Source organism: Trematomus bernacchii, unplaced genomic scaffold (genome assembly GCF_902827165.1).
Source record: "Trematomus bernacchii unplaced genomic scaffold, fTreBer1.1, whole genome shotgun sequence".
In the NCBI taxonomy this organism is placed as follows: Eukaryota; Metazoa; Chordata; class Actinopteri; order Perciformes; family Nototheniidae; genus Trematomus; species Trematomus bernacchii.
Window position 1 is genome coordinate 11,912,369 of NW_022988050.1, and position 12,119 is coordinate 11,924,487.

General features: G+C 38.3%; 1 protein-coding gene across 1 annotated transcript; it reads left to right on the plus strand.

Annotated features, from left to right (window-relative positions):
* Positions 1 to 960: 960 nt before the first annotated feature.
* On the plus strand, positions 961 to 4,795 carry cdc42ep4b (CDC42 effector protein (Rho GTPase binding) 4b). The gene is given in 3 exon segments (XM_034119419.1): positions 961 to 1,193; positions 1,195 to 1,887; positions 1,889 to 4,795. Coding segments are annotated over 3 exon segments (987 nt in total). The 5' UTR covers positions 961 to 1,139; the 3' UTR covers positions 2,129 to 4,795.
* The last annotated feature ends 7,324 nt before the right edge of the window (positions 4,796 to 12,119 follow it).

Consider the following 12,119-nt stretch of genomic DNA (forward strand, 5'->3'; position numbering starts at 1 on the left):
TCAAATATCATCAGGATCAAAGTGAGCTGCGTTAAATCAAGAGCACCCTGCTTCCATCGCATACAAAAAAAACACTTCCATTGCCATCTCTAGAGATAATAGACAAAGCTAGGTCAAACGTGGCCATTGATGTGTGTTCAGTGATAGACAGAACACAATATTATGTTGGAGGTGCTTAAATGTCGCTCTCAAGGCAAAAGAGACAAAAGCTCAAAGTGAAGAAAAGCACAGAGCCTCCGATGGAAACATTTCATCTCTTGACAGGAAGGTTAGAACAGAATGTAGCAGATCTGGACTTTCTGAGCTGTGCAGCCAGTTGATCCATGCTGAAGAAATGCTGTTCCACTTCTTTTTTTTTTGTTTTATTCCTGCCAGCTTGAACTGCTCTTGCTCCGAGTATCCTGTGTCTTGCTGGTTATGTAACAGTCGGGGGCCTAAATGGGAACTAAAGCACAGCAGAGACATCGGACACTGCAGCTACTTGAAAAACTGAAAGTGACAGCAGCCTATTATAGGGGTCTTTTAGAAAGAGCTTTCAAATGTACCAGAAGAATGGTACTAGCACAACTGGGATGGGAATAGTTGCCTTGGTAAACCTCATTGGGGATATTTCACTGGTTTTGAGTGCTGTGAACTTTGTACAAGAAAGCATTTCTTTACCATTACATAACACCCTCAAAGACTTCTGCATATAAAAGCTTTTCATTAGTTAAGAACCACTCAAGTGAGGATTCATTCTGAAGCCCTGGCAACGAAAGTCTCCATACTTAGTGCAGATCGGGACGGAGCCAGTTATGCGATAGTGGGTGATGAGAAAGGAATAGACATAGCTCTTTAAAGAAGCATTTAAAGTGGTGTTTCAAATTTTCAGCAGAATAAAATGCTATTAATTCCACACTTCCTGCCAAGGATTAGAGTACTGATGTGGCTTTAATGCTCTCTCTTCTTTTTCATAGGTTTATCTGACGGTGGAAGGAAACTTGAGCTGAAGGACCAGAATGGCTGCACACATTAAACACCTGGAATTATACTTTCTTTGACAAAACCTCAGCCAAATAAGTTTGGAAGGAACTCCTCTGAACTCCTACAGAAGCTAGCTCACATTTCTCTCTGTGGATTATAAGTAACAGACTGCCATCATGCCGATCCTCAAGCAGCTGGTGAACAACTCTAACCAGTCCAAGAGACGGTCCCCGCGCAGACCTGACCGCCGAGATGATCAGCGCTCCATTGGGCGACTTCCGCCACACCATGCACGTTGGCCGCGGAGGAGACGCCTTCGGGGATACTTCGTTTCTGAGCACCCGATCAGGGGAACCTCCCAGGGAGCCGGAACCTAAGCAGAGCTCCCCGGTGCCCAAACCAGGTCTGCTGTCCCGCACCTTCAGAAGCAGCAAGCGCTCTCAGTCAGTAAACCGGGGCGACAAATACGAGTACACCATGACGGGGCCTTCTGGCGGTTCGTCGGCCTATGTCAAAAACGCCATATCCATGCCTTACCTAAACGAAGAGGATGTGAACCGAGGCCAACGACTGCCGAAGAGCGTTTCCTCCAGCCCCATGAAGAGACTGTCGGAGATCGAGAAGCCATCGAACGGAGCCGCAGCCATGGCGACGCTGGATGCAGAGTTTGACGAGCGCAATTTCGGCGAACTTACCGATTTGCCTCCATTCATGCCCAAGGGAGGCGGAATGAAGCACGCGGAGTCCATGATGTCCTTCAACATCGACTTGGGGCCCTCGATGCTCGGGGACATCTTGAGCGTGATGGAAAAGAAAGGCTGGGAGGAGGACGACCTCGGCTACGAGGAGGGCGAGGGCCGGGCGTCGCCTTCCCTCATCCCCCACATAGATGACGATGACACGGAGGAAAAGGCCCCTTCCAGGCCCCCCCCGCAGCATGTACCAGCAGAAGCCCGTGGTGGAGCCCTACACCCCCGAGCTGCACCCCAGGAACAACCACCACAACGTGGACAGCTGCTCCGTGTCCAGCGCCGGCTCCGTCACCGAGGAGAAACCGCAGTTCCACGACAACGACACGGACAGTGCCAAGTACAGCTCGCCACGTGGGGAGGAAGACCGAGAATTCACCTTCATGGATGATGACGATGATGAGATTCGAGTGTAGATGTTTTACCTATCACTGCCACGAACAGTCTTGAAGGACACTCATGTAAAAGACCAAGCTGGAAAAGGGCAGTGGAGGGATTAAGAAGCAGGGGCACATCTGCTTTTAAGCTTCTTGTAGATCAATCTAATCTCTGCCCACTTTGTTCTACATCATAAATAAAAACCAATTAAGCCTTATTCACCGTGCTGTTGCAAGGAGATATGAGCCAAGAGCGTGTCAGACGGGCTCACAAAGTGAAACTCTTGCAAAGTTTGGGTTAATTTGCAACACCAGACTCTGAACTTATTGAGGAATTCTCCATTTTATAATAAGACTGGCTCCGAACCGTGTCCTTCTCAAAGGTGCATTGCTCGATTTAATAAGTAAAGGGCGGCAATATGGTTAAAGAGCCCTAACCCCAGCTGTCAATCAAATGAATATCACATTTGGGGTATATTATGTAATGTGCGGAGAAGGATACGTGAAGTCACAAACCAGATGTGGACGTGTGCTACAGATTGTGAAAAAGAAAGAGGGAAAGGAAAAGAAGTGGAACTCTGATAGCTTTGTAATGTGTGGGAGTGATCATGGAGCTCATGTTGCCATAACTTGGCATAGACACTAAATAGATAAAGTAGGTTCCTACTTTTGTCCAAGTCTGACTTTAAAGGGTGATTATTTTGTACTTTATAATATGTACATAGAGTATCTGGAAGTTGGTCTACAGTAGCTCTCTTGTATTTGAGTTTGGTAGTTTACCATGTTGCCCCTGTCTCTCTTTGAAATCTCTCCTCTTTAAACCCATAGAGAGCTGTGGTATTTATTCAACATGTTTTATAAGGGATGGATCATACTAAATGTGCACTGCGAGGTCTTAAAAGTTTAGATTTCAAGGTTCTCTGATACGTTGAATTTCTTACGTCTTAATTGAACTAAAGAGTTAGCCAGCTTCTTTACGTTGAAGTTGGCTGCCTAGCACTTACATATTGGATTCAATTAGACATTCAAGTGTCTAAGTCACATCACTCCTACTTTCACTGTCATGGTAAGGCTGTACTAGCTCACAAAATCACCCGCTGTGAGTGGTTTCAAATTGCAAAAATGGTCCTAAAAAGAAGGCCTTATGTTTGGTGTCATGTACTTGTCTTTCAACAACAACACAGAAGTTGTGTTTATTTTTGTATCTTCACAACTCATTCCACATCATCACTCAGATGATAGGCGGGTCAAAGAGAGGCATGAAAGCGTTTGAAAGGGAGTCGTCGCTGTAGACAAATTGTTCTATTCAAATGAATAGTTAGGGCTCTATCCAAAACACACATCCTCTCTCTAGACATGTGTTCAGGCGCGTCTCTAAGGGAAGAGAGAGTGTGTTATTAGAGCGCAGCTACTTAATAAAGCATCAGGAATGTCCCCGGGCAGCGTCACATATTTCCTAAACTGGCCCCACAAGTGATACCTCCTGTACACAACCAAATCACACAGTAGGAACACATGATTAAATGAACCCATCATCTGGCCTACTCATTAAATGTGCTGCATTATTGGCCCCCAACCAGCTGGATCTGCTCCACAAACAGCAGGGTCAGGGACGGGCAGGTGGGCGGCTTCTCTTGGTTTCTTTTCTACGATGCAGGCTCCTACAGGTCTAAATAAGGTATCCACGGTTAATATGACCCTTTTTTTTCATTTGGTGTTAAGAAACTAATTGCCAGGTTTTTGAACTTCCTGTTGACGCAGGGGGTGTGCACGTCGAATCAGGATGCTGTGCCATTCTGCCTCGGGTTATTGTGATGTTTCCAAACAGAAACAGGTTTAAAGAAGTTTGTCTTAAAAGCAATCTAGAGGAAATTGCCAAGTATGTTCTAACTTTATTATTGGGTAACGTTAGCAGGATGTATGATTGTGTTGTTGTTACTTATGTGTAGATATGCAAAACAGAGTCAGCTCACATTTTGATGCCAATGAGCCAAAATGGAAGCCGTCTTTACTTCTATTGGTCCAGAATGAAATGGTTTGCGCTGCTGCAGTCCTTCACGTTCATCGCTAAGAAATGAACACTCTAAAAAGAGAACAAAAACACTCCTTATCTGCCGTTGTTTTAATCAAGTCATGTACATATAGTTAGTGCCATGGATGATTACATTAAACACTGGTTGTTATCAGCAGTGTGACGGTGTGGTTCTACCGTGGGAATGTTAGCGGAGTCAACACTAAATGGCACATTTGTGGCCAAATTGTCGCAAGTCGAAGAGGTTAATAGAGGATCATGGGAAAGTATACTAAATTACGCTGAAGTACTTTCTTTGTATTTTCTTAATTTTGCTGGCATTCTTCTTGTTTCTCTTGAGGACACTCCTAAGTAGGCCAGAACAAACTATTTTAAAAATAATTTGCAAGTTCTTTCTGCCCCAGGTCTTAAAGTTTTCTGCGCCCGGACAGCTTTGCTTTGGAGTGGCGGGAAAAGATAAGGACGTGAAAAACAACCTGCTCAGAGTTCTGCTGTGAATGTTTTTTCTTTTTTTTCTATTCAGTGGCTGTAGTGTTATGCCGAGTTTGTACTGTTTTTCTTTTCCTACTCCTTATTCTGGTTTTACAGTATATTAATATATTTACCTTCCTTATTTTCCTTTCTTTGAAATAACAGCTATATTTTTCAATAAAAGAGAAGCTGGTAATCTTTAACCATGACTCAGTCGTTTATTTACAAATTCATAAGTCTGTCACCGCAGGCGTCCGTTAATTTTCAAAACTCTTCAGCAAGTGTACACACTCTAAAAACGCGCTTATTGAAATCTGACCTTTGTGTAGCCCTTCGATTTTCTACTGAGGGGGCTACTTAAAGAGTTTTAGCCGCAACCCCAGTTTAACAAACTCAGAGTGGATTGTTCTGCATAAATAACCATGAAATGAAAGATAAAACCTTGTTCAAAAGATTCCACATTACGGGCAAGATGAGACTTGTTAGCGAATTAAAGCCCTCCAGCCTGACATTGATTTTAACAGGCTTTAGAACTTGCTGGGTAAGACATAAAGAGCATATCTTGTGATTCATATCATTCAGTCAAAATGTTTTTGTATGATCCAATTCGTTCGGAAGGGGGGTAAAAGTAGCTTAAATGATGCATCAGTGACAAATTGTGAGGGCGCTAAATTAACCGTACACATGGAATATATTACAGGTTCTTTCCTTTTTTCAACCGTAAATCTAATTTGTCCAGATGATGGCCATCTGGATATGTGATGACATTCATTGTTTTTCATATCACATATCTATATGAAGACTGTCATGATCTCAGGTCTAAGAATAGCATCTGGAATGAAGCCCAAGGGAAAAGTACTAAAGCCTGGTTTGTTTCTGAAGAGTTTCACACGTACTTAGTTATTGCTGTATAAAAGCAATGGTGAAATGTAAAGGTAATTTAATGTGATGTACACACTATGCTACTTTATACATTGGTACTTTTCTTTGGGCCATTATTCTGAGAAATATATATTGTTCTGTAATTCAAGAACATTTTCTTGGTGATACTTTGGTAATATCCTAAATGAACTTCATCTTATAAAGAGTATGCTTAAAGTGTGGTATTAATACTAATACACATTCCTCTTACTGCTCACCACATAACTGTAAAGCAGTTTTATAAAACCCAGATAATAAGTGTTGGTTAAAATTGTAATATTTCAGGAAACTGTGTTCCATACTTTCGTATAGGTGTGCTGCTATCGCCCTCTAGTGTCACCTTTGTAATACTGCAAGTTAAAGTCCTTTAATCCTGCATAATTTGATATGGCAACCACTGTCTTTATTTCAGTACTAGTTTTCCTGGTGTCCAAATGCAATAAAATATTTGAACAAACTTTCATTTCTAACATCCCCTCTAACCTTTGGTTTGTTTGTTGTTGTGAAAAGAGACATTCTATGAATACACAGGGCTCATGTTGATCCTTCAGAAACGTCTGCAGGGCAAACTATTCATGGTTTTTCAATCCTTAATCCTCCATAATGTGAAAACAGAACATCTTCCACAGTGTTCAAATCGTTTGGTGAAGTTTAATAATAATGACCTGTATCATTTTCTTACAGAGAGAATTGTGAGAAAGCCTACACAAATCCCAAGACAAGTTTTCTTCTTCTACATGTTAATATGGAAAACTGTTACTGTAATACACATGTGGGTATATATGTTTTGATCAGTTTCATGCTGCAGTTAGTTTTGTTTCTTCTCATTTAAGCTCCAGAAATAGTGCTATCTATACTAACCAAAACTAAAGCCACCAAATGTTGCCTAATCGCCCAATTACTCTAATAACACCCCCTTATAGCATGTCATTTACACAATACAGCCAATAGCATACACAATGTATTTGCATGGGCAGCTAAGAGGATTTCTAAATTGTGCTTTCAGTAATACACGGTCTTTGTTTCAGTCTGGAGGAGGACAAACAGCAGGATCAGAGCGGTGACTCACATGCAGCGAGCACGTGGAACAGTCTGTGTTATTGCCAGGGAGATGAAATATCCTACTGAAAGATTCATGTGTGTGTGCTCGGCTGTAAATCTGCACCCTGCTTTTACTCCTGTCTGATGCTCCCCATCTACAACACAGCGTGATGTCTGTGTCTGAATGAATCAACTACAGTGCCATAAAGGACTCTTTTAAAAGCTCCTTGAAATGCAGTTCTTCAATTCGTACACTGATTTTTCCTTTTAGTTGAGGTCCTGTAAATCTGCCATATAAATATGTGGAGCATTAATATACAGTAATGTCTATGATAAAGATGAACTACATACGTTGGGGTTTCAATAAAGGATTTGTTGTTGTGTAGCCTGCGTACAGAAATAAATGTAAAGCATGACCTGCTCACCATATACAACGTTTCTTTTTGTATCTTTGTGAACTTGCCTTCAAGCTCTGTCCGAATGGCTGTAAATCTTTTATGAAGCTTGATAATGTTTTAAAAGATCTCTGTATTTATTGGTGATGTTGGAATTGTGTCATGTTAACTAAGGTACAGTACATCCTGTATTGAGTTACTGATCAATGTGTGTTACATTACATTACATTACATGTTACTTGTTAGACGCTTTTATCCAAAGCGACTTACATACTCAATACTGTGGACAATCCCCACAGGAGCAATTTGGGGTGAAGTGTCTTGCCCAGGGACACAACGACATGCTGACTGCAGTGGGGTTTGAACCTGTGACCCCCTGATCCGAACACCAACGCACAACCCACTGCACCACACGCCTCCCCCGTGTGTGTGCTTGTATGTTTTTTCCAATAGTTTCGACATAATACTCTAATATACTGTACGCTATTTTCAAAATACTATACTGTATTGTTTTTGTTCTGATATTTTTCAATGTACTATAATATGTTGATTTATTGATGTTTTCGAAATGCTGAATGTAGTCGTTTTTCTGATATTTTTTTACATACTCTAATATGTCGTTTTGTTAATATTTTGAACATTATATAACATTTGTATTTATTTTTGCTATACTATGCAATGTTTTTGCATATTTTTGACATACTATACTATTTCGTTTTTTTGCATGTTTTCGACATACTATGTCAATTTTTACATATTTTCGACGTACTATATGTCATTTTATAATAATTTAGATATACTATATTTTGTTGTTTTTTTTACATATTTTCGACATACTATATACTATGTCGTTTTAATAATATTTTCAACAAATTATACTATGTCGTTTTTATCATATTTTCGAAATTATACTATGTCGTTTTTATAATTATTTAGACATACTATGTTGTTTTTATAATATTTTAGACACACTTTACTATGTCGTTTTTAAAAAATATTTTCAACATACTGTCATATTTATGCATATTTCTGACACACTAATCTATGTCATTTTTTGCATATTTTCGACATAATAATATACTATGTCATTTTTTGCATATTTTCGATGCAAAAAACGATACGTTTTTATAATATTTTCGAAAATAGTATAAAAACGAAATAGTAAAGTCGACTTTTGCATATTTTTGACATACTATACCATGTCGTTTTTATAATATTTTAGACATACTACACTACGTCGTCTTTTTGCATATTTTCGACATACTATACTACTGTATGTCTTTTTTACAATATTTTCGACATACTATTTTATAACGTTTTTATAATATTTTCGACAAACTATACTACGTTGTTTCTTTGCCTATTTTCGACGGTCGTTTTTTTGCATGTTTTTGACATACTATGTCGTTTTTATAATATTTGTGACATACTATGTCGTTTTGTTGCATATTTTCAACATATGTAGATTAAAATATTTTCGACTTTCTATACATATGCAGTTTTCTGAATTTTTTTGACATACTATACTACGTCGTTTTTATAATATTTTCGCCATACTATACTAAGCCGTTTTTATTTACTATATTTTTTACATACTATTTATTTTATTCAACATACTAAGTATGTTTTTTCATTTATTGCTTTATACACTAAACTATGTACAACGTTGTTCGTCATACTTTTTCGTGACTTCTTTTGACAAAAATGTTCACAAAACTGTATTATTTGGTTTAAAAGTTTTAAAAGCTGTACATTTGCACAATGAAGAAGGTTGATGCAGCAATTTGCCTTACACTGTTCCTCATGTATTTGCAGTATCTATTCATGGCCAGTAGAGGGAGCCGAGTGGCTGTTGTACAGCATCATTGTTCCCATCATTAAACTGCTCCTTTAACCACGAGTATGGCTATGGCTCTACATTTAACTGGCATCTAAAACAGGACAATATACATGTGCCGATGCAGATGTCCTTTTTCTCCATAGTACTTATTAAAATAATTAATTGATTAATTGATTGTTTGATTATTTTTGAATGAAAAAATTGTTTGGAACATTCATTTGTCAGATTTTACACCCTTATTATAACTTCTATATAGATCATACATATAGAACAAACATTAACAAACCAAATGATGAAAGGAAATGTAACGTGTCAGTTTTTTTTCACATCACCTTTTTTGCTTTTTTTCAAGCAAAATTCAAGGTCATCATACTTTACACTGTTCAATATTCGATAATTGTTTCCATATGTTAAGAGATGATTTTATTATAAAGGTCAACTTGGCTGATAAAGTTCTTCTGTTGTGCACATGCACATGTTCCCCTCGTCTGCAGAAATATACACTTGGAAATCAGATGTTTAAACAAACTTGCATGTAGATTAGTATTTATTTTACATAATTCATCAAACATGTGAAATCAAACAACTGTGAAGGGCTTTTAATGTAATACAATCAATAAGCTGTTTAATAAGGAAAATCCCTGATGCTGTAAAAAGTTTGATTCACCGTTTACTATTCATATCAAGGGTTTTCCCAAGTTTTCCTAAAATACTTTGGCGCTTGGTGGTTTGTCATTTTTGGGTGTTTGAATGCAGCTCGTGTTTCTGAAGAGACTCTTGAGAAGAAGCTCTTACGTTGAGTCCTTTAATGTAGAATCACCTAAATACACCTTTGAGCAAACAGTGAAAATCTTTCCTAGACATATCTACAATCATTTCTTTCTTTATTTAGTCTGAGCAGTCCTGTTTTCCTTGTCATCCATCATTTTATCCTGTAATGAGTCCAACATTGTATTCAAAGCAAGCATTAAAAGGAATCTGTCTACATGTTGTAATTCATGTGCACACGCAGTAAAAACACAAGTTGGTCAGTTATCTTTGGCCCATCCCTGAAGCTATGTTACACATGTGATACCGTTTTTATACGGTAGGGAGGGTGTGAGTTCAGGGTAGGCTGAAAAAACACAAACCAGGTTCAAGTATAGACCATCAGCGAGAGGTCTGAAGCCAACCACACACACCTCAAACACTTAAATATTTAGTTTAGTCATGGCGAGCCGGCCAATGAATATCTTCAAATGAGAGAGCTGTCAAACAAACGGAGATGGGTGCTTAATGAAGCCGTCCTTTAATGTGTGTGTGTGTGAGTGTATGTGGAGTTGTACTTCAGCTTACTGCAAAGGAAATCCAAACAACACGCGGGAGAGACGTTCTACAGAGAAGAAAAGCTACAGTTGTTCCCTCTGAAACAGCTCTGTTTATATCCTCAGTCATCATAAAGGTTGATTTTGAAAGCTGTTTGAAATTATCCTTCAAGTTTAGGTCCAGGTCTGGTGCTCATAAATTATAATTAATGAGCAGGCAGGTGTTTTTTTTTCTCATCCATTGAGTGATTTTCAGCTGAGCAAAGCACATTTAAGTGAAGGGATAACAGCCGCACATTAAGGGCTTCAGTGGAAGAATAATAGAAGTTCGGAAACGGCCTCCGTCTGTACGTTTGACTGCTTGAAAGTCTGTTTTCTGGCTCTGGTTATTTTTGCAGGGGCCTCGAGCTCTGGGAACCCTCAAAACGCCGGGAAATCGCAAGAGAATATTTGTGATGGAAGTTTGTCCAGGTGGCACGATTAATTGTTGCTGAACGGCTCAGCAGGGAAAAAAGGCGTCCCTCGTGGTCTTTAATTATGGGTGTTGACCACCAGCACTCTTTGTGGTGTAACCCAGGAATCGTTAATGGAAGGAGATGTCAGCAACAAAAGGTGCCGACCAGGGTCAATACAGTAACAAATACATTAAGCATTGAATAATAATTTAACCTTTCATTAATGCATAATCTGGCCGGAAGAGAACTCTCTGCTCCATAGTTTCTCTTAATAACTGGACTTAAACTCCCACTGCACATTTTACATTTATAATCAATTTAATATTGAATAATCAATTTCTTGCACAATAATATCCTGCATTATATTTGCTACTGGAAATTTGTATTTCCACATGTATATTTTCCACATCCACGTATATATATATATATATATATATATATATATATATATATATATATATCTTTTGTTTTTACTTTAATGCTATTTTATTTCTATTTCAGAAATATTTATGGACTGTTTATTTCTTGTGTCTTAATTTCTCTTTTGTAAATTGCGTTGTTTTTTATGCTGCTGCAACGCAAACATTTCCCAAATTGGGATCAATCTCATTAAAGTATCTATCTATCTATCTATCTATAATACAGCCGTCACACAAATTATTCTTGAATTGGAAGTATGATTGCAATGAGAACACAAATCAGTGGAGCTTTACATAGTTTTGAATAAAAAGAATACGATTTATTGTTTTTAGAAATCAGAAAAAGTGACATTTCTAAAGAATAACAACAAAGGACGTTGAAATTATTTGTTATGGCGAAAGTTAGGAGGATTTACGAAAGTGAAGTACAGTATAGTGGTATTTTGAACAACAGTAGAAGCTGTTCAATCGCTCGGTATCTTTCAGAGGCTTATTGTGAGTCATCACAACAACACACACAAACTTGGCTAACAAAGCAACTATAAATAATTGATAAGGTAAACACACCTGCAGGGCTAAAGTAAAGATAACAACGTACACAGTTGTTGCCCAGCAGCAGTTACTCAGCAGTACACTTATTTTGAGAAACAATCTATTATAAAGAGCACCATCTAGGACATCTGGAGTGGAGATATAAAGATGCCATCATTTGTTTGGAACAGAAAATAGTTGGGTGCAACAATAAACTGCTACTGCTGTGGAGCAACAGAGTACTCAAGAAAAACCAACAGCTGGTGACCGGAGAAAAAGGTTTCAAAAACGTCATAGAGATATTAATAAGCAGCAAAGTGTATTCACAGTCAGGGGTTATGCACATGTGCTGTCTGTGGTCCTCTTCAAGTCAAAATCATGACAGCAAAATATCTATCTGTGTATGATGTGGCTCACTCAAAAGTAACATTCACAAATATAACAGATACATAATATACAGTGCAGGAAGAGGAAGAAAAACCACTAGGCTTATTTGAATCTATAGAATACATAAGGTAAAATAGAAAAATAATAATGTGTATTCAAAAGTGATGGCAAACTAATGAAACAATATAGAATACAATCAACATGAAATAACAGTTAAATGAAGAACAAGAAAGG